The 17,789-nt window shown below is 52.3% G+C and overlaps 1 protein-coding gene and 1 long non-coding RNA gene across 2 annotated transcripts; one reads left to right on the forward strand and one right to left on the reverse strand.

The window, feature by feature from the left end:
• Positions 1–564: 564 nt before the first annotated feature.
• kdm4c (lysine (K)-specific demethylase 4C) lies at positions 565–17,762 on the reverse strand. The gene is made up of 22 exons (XM_029850208.1): positions 17,268–17,762; positions 16,022–16,184; positions 15,757–15,932; positions 15,354–15,468; positions 15,085–15,278; positions 14,345–14,394; positions 13,879–13,982; positions 13,626–13,763; positions 13,306–13,499; positions 13,039–13,241; positions 10,857–12,895; positions 10,656–10,767; positions 10,078–10,262; positions 9,642–9,882; positions 7,406–7,482; positions 6,865–6,920; positions 6,646–6,754; positions 3,658–3,852; positions 3,387–3,557; positions 3,171–3,290; positions 710–861; positions 565–648 (listed from the first exon to the last, which is right to left on the reverse strand). The coding sequence occupies exons 2-22, from the start codon at positions 16,163–16,165 to the stop codon at positions 603–605; spliced, it is 4,821 nt and encodes a 1,606-aa protein (XP_029706068.1). The 5' UTR covers positions 16,166–16,184; positions 17,268–17,762; the 3' UTR covers positions 565–602.
• LOC115253190 (uncharacterized) lies at positions 9,803–14,504 on the forward strand. Its single transcript, XR_003891466.1, has 3 exons — positions 9,803–9,945; positions 10,024–10,463; positions 14,309–14,504. It is a non-coding gene; the product is annotated as an uncharacterized lncRNA (long non-coding RNA).
• Positions 17,763–17,789: the final 27 nt, after the last annotated feature.

Consider the following 17,789-nt stretch of genomic DNA (forward strand, 5'->3'; position numbering starts at 1 on the left):
GGTGATTGGCAGCGCGTCTACCTGCTACACAGGTGATTGGCAGCGGTCTACCTGCTACACAGGTGTGTGGCAGCGCGTCTACCTGCTACACAGGTGGTGGCAGCGCGTCTACCTGCTACACAGGTGTGTGGCAGCGCGTCTACCTGCTACACAGGTGAGTGGCAGCGCGTCTACCTGCTACACAGGTGTGTGGCAGCGCGTCTACCTGCTACACAGGTGATTGGCAGCGCGTCTAGCTGCTACACAGGTGATTGGCAGCGCGTCTAGCTGCTACACAGGTGATTGGCAGCGCGTCTAGCTGCTACACAGGTGATTGGCAGCGCGTCTACCGCTACACAGGTGATTGGCAGCGCGTCTACCTGCTACACAGGTGATTGGCAGCGCGTCTAGCTGCTACACAGGTGATTGGCAGCGCGTCTACTGCTACACAGGTGTGTGGCAGCGCGTCTACCTGCTACACAGGTGATTGGCAGCGCGTCTACCTGCTACACAGGTGATTGGCAGCGCGTCTACCTGCTACACAGGTGATTGGCAGCGCGTCTACCTGCTACACAGGTGATTGGCAGCGCGTCTACCTGCTACACAGGTGATTGGCAGCGCGTCTACCTGCTACACAGGTGATTGGCAGCGCGTCTACCTGCTACACAGGTGATGGCAGCGCGTCTACCTGCTACACAGGTGATTGGCAGCGCGTCTACCTGCTACACAGGTGATTGGCAGCGCGTCTACTGCTACACAGGTGTGTGGCTCAGCAAGTCTCATACTTACAAGCCTGCGTTTCACCTTTTTAGGCAGATCTTCGTCTAAAGTGTAGACGTCTTCTCTTTTCGCCAGCACCTGAGACCCGTCCTCAAACTCCACCTGAAACAGAACAGGAAGTGGATCTCAGTCCTCTACACTGGACACCTGGACCGAACAGAACAGGAAGTGGGTCTCAGTCCTCTACACTGGACACCTGGACGAACCGAACAGAACAGGAAGTGGATCTCAGTCCTCTACACTGGACACTGGACTGAACAGAACAGGAAGTGGGTCTCAGTCCTCTACACTGGACACCTGGACCTAACAGAACAGGAAGTGGGTCTCAGTCCTCTACACTGGACACCTGGACCGAACAGAACAGGAAGTGGGTCTCAGTCCTCTACACTGGACACCTGGACCGAACAGAACAGGAAGTGGATCTCAGTCCTCTACACTGGACACCTGGACTGAACAGAACAGGAAGTGGGTCTCAGTCCTTACACTGGACACCTGGACCTAACAGAACAGGAAGTGGGTCTCAGTCTCTACACTGGACACCTGGACCGAACAGAACAGGAAGTGGATCTCAGTCCTCTACACTGGACACCTGGACTGAACGAACAGGAAGTGGGTCTCAGTCCTCTACACTGACACCTGGACCTAACAGAACAGGAAGTGGGTCTCAGTCCTCAACTGGACACCTGGACCGAACAGAACAGGAAGTGGGTCTCAGTCCTCTACACTGGACACCTGGACCGAACAGAACAGGAAGTGGGTCTCAGTCCTCTACACTGGACACCTGGACCGAACAGAACAGGAAGTGGGTCTCAGTCCTCTACACTGGACACCTGGACCTAACAGAACAAATGGTGACGCTCGTTCACACATCCTGAGGGAACCATGTTGGTCCCGTTGAGACGGGTCAGAACCCCCAACTGGATTAAGAACAGTGGGGAAGCGTTGGCTCCCAGGGAAAATGGTGGGGGGAAAAGTCCAACCGTGCACGTAAGAGCACGTCCACGTGCACAACGTGAAGGGAAGTCAAGGAAGTTTTCAGGCCCGGTTCTACCACCGACCCGACTTCCTCCCACGGCCGGTTCTACCACCGACCCGACTTCCTCCCAGCCTGTGCGTCACGGGTGCATCTGCCTGGAGCTCATGGTGACGCCCACAAACTAAATAAAGCTTTAAGTGGAACCGGCACAACTGTGAATATTTCAGTGGGTTTGAATAATGCAGAGTGTCACCTCCTCCTTCCCTCGCTCTCTCCACTCATCTCCCTTCCTTCTTCACCTCCTTCCCTCACTCTCTCCACTCATCTCCCTTCCTACTTCACCTCCTCCCTGGCTCTCTCCACTCATCTCCCTTCCTTCCTTCTCACCTCCTTCCCTCCCTCTCTCTCCACTCATCTCCCTTCCTACTTCTTTCTTCCTTCTTCACCTCCTCCTTCCCTCCACTCATCTCCCTTCCTACTTCAGCCCTCCTTCCCTCACTCTCTCCACTCATTCTCCCTTCCTTCTTCACCTCCTTCCCTCACTCTCCTCCACTCATCTCCCTTCCTACTTCTTTCCTTCCTTCTTCACCTCCTCCTTCCCTCCACTCATCTCCCTTCCTACTTCACCTCCTTCCCTCACTCCCTCCACTCATCTCCCTTCCTACTTCACCTCCTTCCCTCACTCTCTCCACTCATCTCCCTTCCTTCTTCACCTCCTTCCCTCACTCTCTCCACTCATCTCCCTTCCTACTTCTTTCCTTCCTTCTCACCTCCTTCCCTGGCTCTCTCCACTCATCTCCCTTCCTACTTCACCTCCTTCCCTGGCTCTCTCCCTCATCTCCCTTCCTTCTTCACCTCTTCCCTCACTCTCTCCACTCATCCTCCACTTCTTCCTACCTTCTTTCCTTCCTTCTTCACCTCCTCCTTCCTCCACTCATCTCCCTTCCTACTTCACCTCCTTCCCTCGCTCTCCTCCACTCATCTCCTTCCTTCCTCACCTCCTTCCTCACTCCTCTCCACTCATCCTCCCTTCCTACTTCTTTCTTCCTTCTTCACCTCCTCCTTCCCTCGCTCTCTCCACTCATCTCCCTTCCTTCTTCACCTCCTTCCTCACTCTCTCCACTCATCTCCCTTCCTACTTCTTTCCTTCCTTTCTTCACCTCCTCCTTCACCCTCGCTCTCTCCACTCATCTCCCTTCCTTCTTCTTTCCCTTCCTCTTACACTCCTCTCCTTCCCTCGCTTCTCTCCACTATCTCCCTTCCTCTTCTTCCTTCCTCCCTATTTCCTTTCCTTCCTACCCTAACCCTGGCTCAAGTGCCCTTTTACTTCTTCCACACCCTCAGTGGTTCTGGGTGGGGTCCAGGGTCCAGATGACCCCATGAAAGGTCCGGATCCAGCTGCCACAAAAGGAGGTCGGAGGTGTTGCTCTCATACCTGGTACATGTAGGAGATGTTGGAGCCCAGGTATTTGGCACCATAGAAGAGTCCATCTGGCCATTTCACCTGGACAGGTTCCCCGACTTCAGGAGGACCCAAGTGGACACAATCGCGACTCTAAAGGTGACAGAAGGCGTCTGTGAGTCTCCTGATGGAAGCAGAGGCTGAGATGAAGCCGGTGCTGCTGCGGAGCCCCACAGGGAGGAGCCTCACCACTATATCCTCAGGGTAGGTGTCATTGGAGAAGGAGCCATCATCAACATGACCTCGTAGAAAGGTCTGGGAGCTGATCTGAGTGACCCTTGAGCTGTAGTAGCGCAGGTTCTTGTGTTTGGAGATGACCGTCTGGCCCAGAGAGATGGAGGTTTGGCACGCTCGCTGCTTCTGAGCCGGGAGATGAGACACAGGTGATCAGGGTACAGCCGTTAGCCGTTAGCCGTTAGCCGTTCCTGGAACTAGGTGGGGGGTTCATGGAGCAACTTACAGCCGAGGAGCTGCGTGGCTGGTGCCTGTGGCAGGTGATGGACACCACGTACGGCCAGTCGTCGGGCTCCATGACGACCCCGGCAGAGTGGGCGCAGGTCACGTGGAAGGAGGTGGGACACCGGCCACAGGAGCACTGGATGCAGGCGCCAGACGGCCGCTTTCCTGAGCAGCGCTTGCGACAGTAGATGCACCTCTGCAAACAGGAAGAGAGGGAGCGTGAGCGCCACCAAGTGGTGACTCCTGCAGGCCAACGGCCTAAAGATGCACCTGTGCTGCTTCCATCCATCCATCAATCATTGATGGAGCCACAACATAATAACAGTTCGTTAAAATGGAATCGAGCGTTTCACTCAGTGAGACTTGAAGGTGCAACAAAGGAACCTCTCATTCAGAGCGGACCTCCAGCCGGTTCCCTGGTTCTGGTCTAAAGGTCTCGGGTATCTAACGCCACGGCGTTCCCCGGATCTGAACTAGAGCCATTCCCATGACATCATCCACGGTGCCGCTGCAGCCTCCTTGTCCTGCTTTCTCCTGGACCACCAGTACTCAGGAGGTGCACGAACACACTTAGGCCTACATTTTTAAAGCCCTCCCCTGGTTTCTGCCCCAGATGCCCCATCAAGCCTGTTCCCCTCCTGTGTTGTTAAAACCCGTCCCCGTCCCTCCTTCCCTCCTTCCCCCGTCCCCCGTCCCTCCTTCCCTCCTTCCCCCCGTCCCCGTCCCTCCTTCCCTCCTTCCCCCGGTCCCCCGTCCCTCCTTCCCTCCTTCCCCCGTCCCCTCCTTCCCCCGTCCCTCCTTCCCTCCTTCCCCGTCCCTCCTTCCCCCCGTCCCTCCTTCCCTCCTTCCCCCGGTCCCCCGTCCCTCCTTCCCCCGTCCCTCCTTCCCCCGTCCCTCCTTCCTCCTTCCCCCGTCCCTCCTTCCCCCGGTCCCTCCTTCCCTCCTTCCCCCGTCCCTCCTTCCCTCCTTCCCCCGTCCCTCCTTCCCCCCGTCCCTCCTTCCCCCCGTCCCTCCCCACTGTGAAAAGGAATTAGAGTGAATCTTTGATCCCCAATGACTGACAAAAGCTCTAACCCACCTGTGCTTTAAGGGGTCTCTGCTGCCCCCCTCCGGTTGCACCAGGTACTGCTCCGCGCCTGTCCTGGTGACTAGCATGGCCTACATTTTCAAGGCTTTTCCCAGAGCTCCTCTATTATGGACAGCAGCGAGCTGACGAACATAGCGGCCCGTCTTGTCCACGTATTGAGGCCAACGTGATAAGATTCTGACTGACGCGCATGCGTGTGTGTGTATTGGTATAAAAGTGTGTTTCGTGGTCCTGCTGTGAGAAGGACTGGCTTCATGGTGGATCTGTTGGTTAGTGAGCTAGTTTATGGCTAACCCACTTTTCCCCGGCCCGTCCTCTCCGGGTGTACCGGGGTGGCTGTGGCGAGCCATGCGTTTAAGAACATTCCCACAGTAAATTATGGATGCTCCGGCTACGTGTGAGTGTGTTTGTACGATATTAAATTATGAATGTCCCAGGCTGCTGCAGGGCCAGTGGGTCCAACACAAGCACCAAATCACATGTTTAAAAACTGAACATTCAAAAGAGGACGTTTCTATATCCATGCTAATCTGTGACAGTCTGCGTCCTCATACTCACATGTGCACGTTTCTTATTAACGATCCATGAAATATGCAAATAAATACCTACCAAATATTTGAATTAATCATTAACTTGCCGACATTTTAGAGAATATTTGAGGTTCTTTTTAGTTTTACGTCTAAATGTAGCTGATTCAGCAAACGTCTTAGACATGCACAAAACAGCTGCCCCCTGGAATGTCGATACAGTATTTTAGTGGAAATCATTCAGCATTCCAAACACTGCTCGGTGTCCGGATCAAACTGGCGTCCCACAGAATTGGACCTTCTTCCCCAGGCTCTCCCTGTGCTAACACTGCCCCAAGGACAACTGCTGAGGCCGCCTGGACCAGAAACCTGGCTGAAGTCTGGAGGACAGGTGAAGGACACAGGTGAGCAGCAACGGTGGCCGACCGGGGTCAAATCCCCAATATCAGCTGACTAATCCCAAGAAGGGCCGCGCCTATTTCATGGTACCTGGTGGACCATAGTTCTTGATAGCTTCCACCTTATCATTCGTAGCGGCCCTTTGCTTCCCCAGTTGCTATCCCAGGTTCCTGCTGTGCCCGCTCACACTTGTTCAGCACCGACCCAGCTCTCCGTACCTTCCCAAGGACCAGCGATAGATGCTGAACATGCTCTTCCCAGGTGTCGCTGAATACTACCACGTCGTGTAGGTATAGGCGCTGCAGCAGAAACTAGCGAGCTTGGCTTCGCATACAGGGCACACGAAGCCTTGTGGCCTGGCTGCTGACAGCAGAAACAAACCAGGTCCAAGCTCCGAGCTACTCCCTCGGCCCTGAAGGCCTGGGCTGGAGGCCTGGAGGGCTGAAGGTGCCAATCGGTAAATTCTGCATAAGCGGCTCCTTTTTCCCACCAGGATAAACACATTTTTCTGAATTTGATTGGATATTCACGGCCACCAGAGGGCGTTCGAGCAGCGGCAGCAGAGGCTGAAGAGCTGGTGCAAGGCGGCGGGGACGTTTGCGTGGCGCTATGGCGTACGGTCGCCATCGGTCATTTTATCTAGATAATGCAACAGATTCCAGTGTGAAGCAGCGTGAAAGTGCTGGTGTCTGCAGCAGAGCGCTAACTACAATAGCAACGTGTCAGCTCTCTTGTTAACCACGCCCACACAACAGATGCACACACATAACTACACAATTACAGCCACCCACACGCACACAGCCCTACACACCCCCCGACACCCACCAACCAGTGTTTAATTATCCAGCTGTGATTGCAGACATGCTCATCTCACATTGTTAATTAGAACGATGAAGACTTCATTAATTAGACTGTGCCGGTCCTCAAGGACCTGGGAATTCCAGAACTCCGTCTGGATGTGTTTGTGTGTCCTCACCAGTTTATATCTCTGCATCGGGACTCTGCTGGTGTCAATGGGACCTCTGCTGGCTTCATTGGTGAACCTCACCTCTGGCAACGCTACTGCACACATCACATGAGCCCACCTAAATGCACCAAACACAAACAAACGTGCACATAATGATGATTAGATAGGAAATGAATCTGGCTGAGAGGATCGAGCAGAGATAGTCACAGAACAAAAAGCTGTCCTCACTTGTCATTGTGGGTTCTCTTTAGTGCTCCACCTCTGAGGTTACAAAGACAGCATTCCTATGGGAAGCAATGAAATTCCATCAACTCTAGCCATCAAACATGCTAATTATTAGCATGGTGCTTTTTCCCCCTGCACCATCTACTGTTACTCTCTTTTGCTCCTACTCACACTTTTAAAGAGAGAACCATATGTGAGGAGATTAGAAGTGAACTTTAAGGAATAACAACACCATACTGAAGCCACAATAACGGGAAAAATGAGGATTTTGGAAGCTGTGTGGTTGATTGATCAATAATACGACTGAGTGCCGTGGACGGCAAAGACTTGACAAGTGTGTACTTCATGGCTCTGACATATGCCTGTAAAATGGAAACCTTTCCACACATGCCATATATTTGTTAAAACCCCCACTAGTGTTTCTGACCCCCCCACTAATGCAGTCAAAAGTGGGATTATCACTTTACTAATTCGGTTTGTTGACTGTGCAAGTATCAAATCTACAAGTTGTGGAGCAATCGGAAGACGTGGAACTCCGACTTACTGCCGTGAAAACTCCTTCCCTGCAGCGATCGCAGGACCACTGTTTGCCGACGTCATTTGCAGCAACTCCATAGCAACCTAAAGGACATATGGATCAACAGGATATCGTCGCTGATAGTGTCAATCACTCAGCTGTAACTGAACAAGGTGCTGGAAACAGACAGAATTGAGTCCCGTTCCCAGTAAACAGCAGGCTGACGGAGGGGGAACGTCCACAGCCACAGACGTTCCACAGATTAGAAAACAGAAAGCTGCTCTTGTGTCACGGAGACGTGCACATTATTGCAGACCCAGGGAAATTTGAGCCAGTGTGTGTGTGCAAAGGAATGATTGTGGTAAAGCCAGAAAAAAGGTTGGAAGAACCAGAGGTTCCATAAGGTGGTATGAAGAACAACTAAATCCACTTAACGCGTGGCTCCTGTTTGTGCCCTGAACATTTCTGTAAGAATTATTGCTAAAGAGAACAATAAATGGGTTCGTAGGGGCCTGAGTGGAGAAGCAGAAGGTTCTCGGGTCAAAGGTCAGTGTGGACAACACATGGGAGGTGTTTTGGTAGCAGGGGAAGGTTCCAGGACGGGTACAAGATGTACCCCCCAGCAAAGGCTCACACAGGGGCCTGAAATGAGCTGGGGGAAAGGAAAATGGTCAGGAAGAGAATAAAGACAAAAATATCATTATTCTAAAGGTGTAAGGTAAGAAGGTTAAACCTAGAAGCAGAGCGAGGAGCATGGTTATTCTACAATAGTTATTCTACAATAGTTGTTCCACAATAGTTGTTCCACAATAGTTGTTCTACAATAGTTGTTCTACAATCGTTGTTCCACAATAGTTGTTCTACAATAGTTGTTCCACAATAGTTGTTCTACAATAGTTGTTCTACAATCGTTGTTCTACAATCGTTGTTCCACAATAGTTGTTCTACAATAGTTGTTCTACAATAGTTGTTCCACAATAGTTGTTCTACAATAGTTGTTCCACAATAGTTGTTCTACAATAGTTGTTCTACAATAGTTGTTCTACAATAGTTGTTCTACAATAGTTGTTCCACAATAGTTGTTCCACAATAGTTGTTCCACAATAGTTATTCTGGATGCTTTCGTTCTGGTCTCATGGTACTGAAGGTAATGACGTTCTCTGTATCTGTGGCCCGTCTGTCCGTCCCAGGAGAGGGGTCAGCACCTGTGGGTCCTTCAGGATCGTGTTCTGACCCACTTCCAGGCTGGTGAGGTTGGAAAATACCAGCTCCTCAGAAGGAAAACGGTGGCGGCAGTGAAGCACGAGGGGCTGAAAGTGACTGGTCACTTTAAAGCTCTGGATTTGGGACAGAGGAGGAAGCGCATGTGCGTGTGTGCAGGAGCCCGGCTGGGAGGGGGAGGTACTGGCTGAGTGTGTAGCGAGTGTGTTCTGTCTGCACGTCTGGTGGAACAGAAAATCTCCTGGGTGTTTAAAGAGGGTGTGAGAGAACTAGCTGGGGTTTGGGTCAGGATGAGCATGTGGTGAACACATTTAAGTGATGGGGAACCCAAAGAGAGGGAATAAAGGTTCTAACGCTGCCAGTCAGGACTGAAACCTGGTGACCCTCTGATGATGATGCTGAAGAGACACTCAGCATCAGAGCTTTGATGCTGAAGAGACACTCGGCATCAGAGCTTTGATGCTGAAGAGACACTCGGCATCAGAGCTTTGATGCTGAAGAGACACTCGGCATCAGAGCTTTGATGCTGAAGAGACACTCGGCATCAGAGCTTTGATGCTGAAGAGACACTCGGCATCAGAGCTTTGATGCTGAAGAGACACTCGGCATCAGAGCTTTGATGCTGAAGAAGACACTCGGCATCAGACGCTTTGATGCTGAAGAGACACTCGGCATCAGAGCTTTGATGTTGAAGAGGACACTCGGCATCAGAGCTTTGATGCTGAAGAGACACTCGGGCATCAGAGCTTTGATGTTGAAGAGACACTCGGCATCAGAGCTTTGATGCTGAAGAGACACTCGGCATCAGAGCTTTGATGCTGAAGAGACACTCGGCATCAGAGCTTTGATGCTGAAGAGTCACTCGGCATCAGAGCTTTGATGCTGAAGAGACACTCGGCATCAGAGCTTTGATGCTGAAGAGACACTCGGCATCAGAGCTTTGATGCTGAAGAGACACTCGGCATCAGAGCTTTGATGTGGCGTCACCCCACAGATTCCTGCAGGTGTCCAGGTAAGATCCCTCACTGCTTCAGATACCTACTTGCATGGACCTGCAGACAACAGCCCTGGCAGGTGAGCAGCGGGGAGGTGCCATCTTCTTGCAGCAGAGGGTTGGTGGGAGTCGGGGGACAGTTTTGCTCCCGGAAGGAAAAGCAGATCTCTGGGATTAGGGGCTTGGTCCTTCTCAGACCACTATGGGGAGCCTCAGGTACCTCCGCTGGAGAGGAAGACTCGGGGAAGTCATTAGCTGACAGGACACCATCATCTGCTTTGTCTTCAGGCTGCAAAAAATAAAATAAAAATGCATCGGGCCCTATAGAGGATCCTTCACCAAAATGCAACAGGTGGCGGATTACTGATGCATCACTTAACAACTCACTGCTTTCTACAAATGCACCAAACAGTTTTTCTTTCCATTGTAGAGCTGTGGGGGCTTGAGAGCACATTACATGCGTCTCCCTTTTGTGTCGCTGTACCTGATAATAAGGCATGAAGAGCGTGCACACGGCACAGTGAGGCTGCAGCGTGGCCACGTGGGCGTTGTACTCTCTCTCTGCAGGAAAGCAGCTCCTCCTGCTCTGCCACAGGTAGACGAGGGGCTTGGCCCACGCTTCCATCTCATGCTCCCCCCCCTCCTCTGCAGGGTTAGCATCAGGGGGCTCTAAACAGAGACGGGACCAATGTTTACTGCATGTTTAATGGAACGCTGCTTCTTTTATTAAAACCGCTCAGGATGCAGATGGTTTCCTGGTTGTTCTGTAACTGTGCCATCAAAACAGTCCATGAAGTGACACACTTCAATTAGCTGCAGCACAGGTGAAGCTAGTCTCTGGTTGATGAGGAGGCCCACCTGTCTTTGAAGGTAACTAACAAGTGTGGAGCGGAGTCTGAGCTCCAGCTCCGTTCAGCCCTGTTCATGTGAATATGACCTCTCTGGGGTGACAGGACTTATGGTCCGTCATTGTGAGCGAGCGTAAAGTGTTAAGGCGTGAGCGTGCGTGCGTGCGTGAGCGTGCGTGCGTGAGCGAGCGTGCGTGAGCGTGCGTCAGCCTACCATCATCGCTGGCAGCCTGCTGCTTGACTGCAGTGGGCACAGCTCTTGCAGTCGGTTTCCTGAGTGGGTGCCGCCAGCTTTTAGTGGCCCTCTTCAACGACAGTCCAGGGTACTTTAACAGACATGCAGGATCCAAAATGAGTATTATCTGTAACATTTGAGCAACAGACCACGCATGCTGTTGCACGAGTGAGCACTTACAGCACAAATCTCCCCCGGTTCCAGACCCAACTCGGGACACTGGTAGTTGTGATGGAAGGCTTCCTCCACCTCCTCCTCATCAGTCAAGTCACTGCTTTCCTCTTCCCTGACATTACAGTGTTCCTCTGGCTCCTCGGCATCAGATGCTCCTTCTTCCAGGTCGGATCCTTCCTCGTGGTGCTCTCCTCTCACCAGTGCTGAAACAACAGTCCCTGATTGGAGAATCTCCCCTTCCTCCATCTTCCTTCCCAGTTCTGTGCACAGGGAAAGGGCCTCAGACCCTTCCGCTTCCCTTCTGTGGAGTTCATAATCTCCACAAAGCCCCAGTGGCTCCGCAGTCCCAACTGAAACCAGGGAGGTGGGTTCAAGCTGGGCCCAGGTGAGAGGCCTGCCCTCCTCTTCCTGATTCCCCGACAGATGGAGCTCACGTTCTGAGCTCTCCAGATCTGTGACCTCTTTGCACTGGGGTTCAGTCCAAATAGTGTAGGGTAAGGGGTCAGAAGACGTGAAGTCAGAAGACAGTTCAGGGTTCAGGCTCTGGATGAGCACTGCAGGACTGTGGGAATTTAAGTTTCTCCATATGCTGCTGGAAAATGGCTTGGGCTCAATGTAAGTGGCGGAGGAAGAGCAATGCGAGTATGTTGGGGGGGGGTGAAGTTCTAAACCCGAGTGACTGACAGCTTCAGCACCTAATGAAGAAGGTGGGGAAGGGTTATTGGCTGAGGCACTATTCAAGAGAGAAGCAGCAGCGCTGCGACTCAGCACATCCACTGTGGGACCCAGGTGCTCCAGCTTATCTGTGTTTGTGAGCTTGGATGAGACGTAGTCCTGCTCTGATGGTGGCGTCTTGTCCTGAACGGGCCGGTGGGGAGGAACGCCCCCCTGTTCGGTGCAGACCCTTTTTGTTTCGGTGTGTCCAGTTTCTGCAGCACTATCAGGCTTGTTTAGCACGTCGTGCACATCACCAGGTGCTGCACTGTGTGTGACACTGGCAGTTACATTAGCTGGGTTTCCATGCGAGCTAGACGTGGCTAATGCTAAATGCCAGCTGTTGGCATGTTCTGACTTCACGCCGTCAGAATGGTCATCTTCCCGTTTGGCTGCGTGGGAAGACAGAGAGCCAGCTGGCACCTCGCGCTGAAGAACAGGTGCGATCTGGTTGCTACAAGATGTTAGCCTTGAGACAGCGGGTATCCCGTCGTGAGCTGGGGTAAGAGAGGGCATCTCTTGAGTCAGTACAGGGGGTAAAAGACAGATGCTGGGCTTATCTTCTGCCTCTGGGCTGAGTAATGGCATATCAATGCTGTTCATTTGTAAAAGAGGAGGGAAAATGTTTTCTTCGCTGCTATTTTGTTCTAAACTACAATCGCGTCTGGAGGGAGAGAGTGTGTGAGGTGGTGGGGAACTACCCCCCCCTACTGGCTCAGGTTGGAGCTTGTGCAGAAGTGCCTCTGTTTTGCACCGTTTGGAATCACAGACTGCGTCACTTAGGTCTGGCTCAGCAGCGCTGGGACCGCTCTCAGGACCCGTGTCCACACTGTCCTCAGAGTTTGGAGTTTGGCTGGAAGTATCCTGCCTCCTGGATGTTTGCGTTGCAGAGTCAGAGGGACCCGAGCACACCTCGCTGTTCCAAGTGCCCGTTGTGTGGAAAACCACCTGCAGCGTTTGGTCTTCCGGGGTGGGAATCCTGATGAGGCCGTCCTGAGATGTTGGGAGGTCTTGCTGTTCGTGAGAGGATCGCTGCTCTTCATTAGTTCCAGGATGCAGCGGGGTGGCCTTGGACCACTGCCCTGGGACTTCAGCGGTCCTGTTCATCTCCCCTGAGCCACGGAAGAGGCCGGGGCCGGGGCCGGGGCCGGGGCCGGGGCCGGGGTCGGGGTCGGGGTCGGGGCTGGGGCCGGGGTCGGGGCCGGGGTCCGTCTCTGCTGTTGGGTCAGTCTTCACTGGTGAAGAGCTGTGCAGGAGCTCTTTATTGGAACGTCTCACAGAATCACCCTCTACGCGGTTTACCTTCACCACACACATCTGTCTGCACGCACCTGTTGAAGACAAAGATCCAAATGTGAAACGTACCATCGTAAAACAGCAGAAAGAACGACGATAAATCCTCCCACAGACGTCTCGGCACTCTCCAGATCAAAGTAAGAGCTGAAAAGCTTTACAGGCCATCAGAGGTTCCTACCGGAGAAGTGGCTGTGCGTGGAGCTGGAATCCTTCTCTTTGTCCTCCTCCCTGCAGGTGGACCTCACCGCAGCTTTTCTCACCTTGGGCCCAGAAGAACCGCCCAGGCCTTTCTTACTGCTGCCCAACACTGGGCCCCCATCCAGGCCAACGGGCTCTTCGGTTGTTCTGAGGCGTTTGGAGCGCAAACAAGAGTGTGTGCTTCTGGAGGGGAACAAACTGCATGAGAACTGAGCCACAGGCCTGATCATTAGTCAGCCAGTCGTACCCCTTATTGGTGTGTCTGGACTTTCTCCGTCTCTGCAGCCAGCTCTGCAGCTCCGGCGTGGTACCAGGGGTGGGATGGGTGTGGTCAATAGGCATCGAGTCCTTGCCTTGCATCCAGGTAGCATAGCGATCAGGTTGAAAAAGCTTTACAAAGGGTTCCATGGATATTTTAACCATGTCTTTACTACAAGTACACTGGAGGAGAAACACAGAAGAACAGGTTGCCTCGCTTGTGTTGCAGCTTTGTGCAGGTTGTTGCTTTACTTTAAATTTAGCAGCCGCCTCTTTTCAAACATGAAAGAACATGGCAGTGAAGTCTACCTGTGTAGCCACCTTGCCGTAGTCTATCCAGCGCACAGTGGCAAAATTTGTGGATTCGGCACAGTTGAAACCATGATTAAAACCAGCATGGTAGCCGTAAGGAAAGGTGATCATGAACTCTCCGGTTTCCTGAGTAATCTGGGATGGAGAGAGAAGCGGAGTAGCTACAAGACCTGGTCAGGGACAAGCAACGGAAACTAAACCCATGGGGTTAAAAGGTCGTCAGTCCCAAACGTTGGAAACATAGACTCACCTTATCAAAGGGAATGCCGTACTTCTTTAGAATTGATGGAGAGATCAGCGTCATCTTGTGTCGGAGAAAAGCCTCACACACCTTAGAACTGTTGGGAAAGAAGCCTGAGGAAGGGGCACGCGCACGCACGCACGCGCACACACACACAGACACACCAGACACACACACACACCTTTCAGTAATGGCCGTCACACACATTTGCTGCCAAACAAAGGTTGGTCAGGTGGATCCATAATGAGGTTCTCAGCACGATCTTCCCGTGCGCTCTACCCGTGCGCTCTACCCGTGCGCTCTACCCGTGCACGTTTCCTTTCCAACTTGCCACTCAGCGAAGGTGTCAGCCGTTTTGGACCAGGAGCTAATTTCCTCACTACAATTCTTCCTAATTATCCCAACGGTGATTACTGAAGTTAGGGTTAATCTCATCCAGGAGGGGAACACAGAGGAGGGGGGAAGGTTCGGCTACCTGCTGCCAGCCGCTCCAGCCTCTTGCCATGTTCCGGAGGGATGGCGTACCTGTGAAGAGAGAGACATGCAGCTGTCTGTCTGTCCGTCTGAGAGGATACGTTCACTCCAACTCTGTGGCATCAATAACGACATTTCAATTAAACCGTGCTCTAAATTGACTCCCTCGGCTCATATTTTCTGTATCACTGGTGTATATTTAACAGAAACATACAATGGAAAGAAACCACAGTTTCCACTGAGGTATTGAGGCAGAGTAGGTCTGACCAGCAGCCTGAGGGCTGCAGCATTTCTCCCATCAGCCAAGAGGAGCGGCGGGGGAGGGGCGGCCCAGAGGGAACCGCAGGTACAGGTGACACGGGGGGGTTGGAGGGGACTGAGGAGGGGGCAGAGATATGCCTCTTTAAGCTGCTTCCCTTCAGGGACCAGGTGTCAAAATAGCAGCAAGATAAAAGTGCAGCTGCGCGCGTGTGTGTGTGTGTGTGTGTGAGAGAACAGGGGTAGGGGTGTGGGGGCTAGTTTTTGTCACTGAGCCCTGCAGGGTGCCAGGACTCACTGCTCTCTGTATTCTAAAGAATCCTCCATCACAACTTAAAACTAAATGCATCTGGTCCCCGTGTGATCGGGATGTTGTCACCCGTCTCTCCTGCAGCACAACATTTAGAACACACACACACACCAGTCACGTGACTCTTTGCTCCCCCCCCACAACACACTCATAACCTGCTGCCCCACACACACCAGGACTTGGGCTCTCCAAAGTGGAGGTAGTTGATGCTGTACAGGTCCATGTCTTCCGTGTGCCAGGAGAAGGTTGTCTTCCACATGCCAAAGTAGAGGTAAGGAGTGTTGACCCCTTGGATGGAAACACCACAGTCCTCTTCGATCACATCCAGGATGGAGTTCAGGTGGCCAATGTTCCACTCTTCTACCCCCTGGACCAATCAAAGCAAGAGTTAGCGTCTAATGTTCTGCAAGGTCGGCGAGGTAAGGAGCAGAAAGCCGGTCACCTCGTCGTAAAGGCTGCCGCTCACGTCCGCGCCGTAAATAGGTGAGACGAACGTGAGGTTCTTCCAGTATTTCCGTTCCAGGTCTTCATAATTCAGGTAGCGCGGCGTGCAGTACCTGCAACGGCATCCTCAATTAGAGTCTGACTTTAACGAGGCTGTGCTACAGCCATGCAACAAGCACGTCTGCGCAGGTCCAGCTGGGTCTGGATCTGCCCCCCGTCCCGAACTTTGTAGGGGTCTCCACAAACTCGCTGGGATGAGGTTACTGAGAAAAATTCCACATCCGGCACTAAAATGTGATCCGACTCGATGCTGTGAGCCCCGATTAGATGGTGTCATTAGCCACTTAAAGACGGGCTTTTTAGCAGCTTTAGCATGAATGAAGCAGCTGTAGAACACTCACATGTCACTGTTGGCCAGTCGCCTGAACTCCTGCACGCTGAGGGGCTTTTTCTGGATGTTATACTGGGTGAAAAGCCCCGACTGACCCGCTACCATCTGCTGGATGGGGGCATCTATCATCAAATCGTCTATGTCGTCGTAGGTACGCCGCGGCTTCCAGCCCTTTGGAGGAATCACCTGAGGAAGACAGAACCTCTTATTTGAATGCCTCTGCTGTAGGGATAGTCCACTCCCCCCCCCATGATGTGACGTGGCGTCCGCCATACCTTAGCGAGACCTGCTCGATGTGCCCCCTGAGACTCCATATAGACCAGGTACTGGTTGAAGTCCCTGAACTCTTCCATAGTGGGCCGGAAGGTCATAATCTTGCAGGTGGGGTTTGCAGGGGTAAACACCTCTGCAGCCGCCATCCTGCCAGGAAAACAGCCCCTGGTGGGGGAACATGGACACGCATGAAGGAGACACCTTTACACCGGCTAAGCTGGCAGAAAGGGGCAGTTTTGGGGGTGTATTGAAAAGAAACAGCACGTGTTCCGGTAGGCTGCTGTTCGTGAGAGTGACCACTAGATGGGGGTAGAGGCGCGACACACGTCTGTGCCACTGCTCCGCGGCACCAGCGCGCTTTTGGCGTGTTTTTGTCCCATCCAACCATCCCATCGGAACTCTGCCTTCACCCGGGGTTCAAACAAAGGAGCGATGGCCCGGACGAAGCCCAACGCTCTTCCCTTATGTGGACCCTTTCCCCGCAAACCACAGTATAATGGCGAGCTGTGCGGTTATATAACAGCTCTCCAGGACGTTCGTAAAGAGAAACCAGCTTATGTTTAGACGCGTATTTATAGCCGGACGCCTTGTTTTGTTTTAACACTTTACAAGATCACTTTTTTTCAGTTTTGTTTGAGGCTCCGTGTGACCACATTCATTATTTAATCGTTCCGAGTGAAATTTTAAACTCGGTTTGAAATAAATGCCAGCGTCGCCAAATGAGCCTGGCAGATCTTTGTTGTCTGTCAGAGCTGCTAACTGTTAACTAGCCTACGTTTTGTTTTGATGCACAGCAATGGCTGCATAGCACAACTTGTTAGCTCCCCCGGCTAACTATCTCAGATTTAACACGCCCGAGCTGCTCCTTTTCTTGTTTGGTAAATGCCCATAATGTGAGGAGACATCGCAATAAAGACTCATTTAAAGAAAGGCTCAGTTACATTAAGCTAACTATCACGTTAGCTAACTTCACAGCGGTCGGGTCGGCGGTTTAAATGTCCCCGGTCGGCGGCTACACAGGCCCGCAGCCGCACAACTGTTGGGGGCTAAACCCGAACCTGCAGCCGTTCGGCACCGCAGGCGTCGGCAGCAGAAACACCGTGTAGAATAACAGCAAAATATCAGCTAATGGCGGAGGCAGGAGCCAGATCCAAGTTAATTCGGTAGCGCTAACATTTAGCTGCTCGGCTAACGCCACAGAACGACCGTCACTTTCTGCTAAACTACCAACAACGACCCGTAGTTCACCTCACTTTCTGGGAGTAATTCTGCTCTTTATCCCGTCCTGGCCCGTCCAGCTGGTTCACATGACAGCTGCTGCGGCTCTGACGGGACCGGGATCCGTCCCCCACCGGCTGGGATCCGCTTCCACTCTGCGTCAGTGGATCGTGGACGGGGATCCATGCACTTTGGGATCGGCGAATCTTCCAGAATCCACGCAGTGATCGACGTGCAGAGCCTCGTCCAATGGGAACGGAGATCGCTTTAATCAAAAGAACAAAACAACAGAAACTTGGCGCAAATGCGAGACAATTAAACGCTTTTTATTTTTTTTATTGCTAGAAACATCGGAACAAACTCGCCTTTATTGATTAAATCCATCCGAACCCTCTAATATAGAACTTTAATATCCATGCCTGAAGTTCTCCGCACTGTAATTGGTCGATTATTATTTATTGGGATTTTTTTCAGTCCGTTTAATTAAAATGGTTACAAACAGCGATGAGAACCTGCGTTGTTTTTTCCTGCACGTTTTTAATGCGCATTTAT

The sequence above is a fragment of the Takifugu rubripes genome, chromosome 17, assembly GCF_901000725.2.
Source record: "Takifugu rubripes chromosome 17, fTakRub1.2, whole genome shotgun sequence".
In the NCBI taxonomy this organism is placed as follows: domain Eukaryota; kingdom Metazoa; phylum Chordata; class Actinopteri; order Tetraodontiformes; family Tetraodontidae; genus Takifugu; species Takifugu rubripes.

Excerpts from the sequence above, each read along its gene's own strand:
- kdm4c (XM_029850208.1), bottom strand. The coding sequence starts at position 16,165 with ATGGCGGCTGCAGAGGTGTTTACCCCTGCAAACCCCACCTGCAAGATT. Across the intron at positions 9,883-10,077 it reads TCTTCATGCCTTATTATCAG|CCTGAAGACAAAGCAGATGA; the intron begins GTACAGCGACAC and ends TATTTTTTGCAG. Across the intron at positions 649-709 it reads GTAGACGCGCTGCCAATCAC|CTGTGTAGCAGGTAGACGCG; the intron begins CTGTGTAGCAGG and ends CGCTGCCATCAC.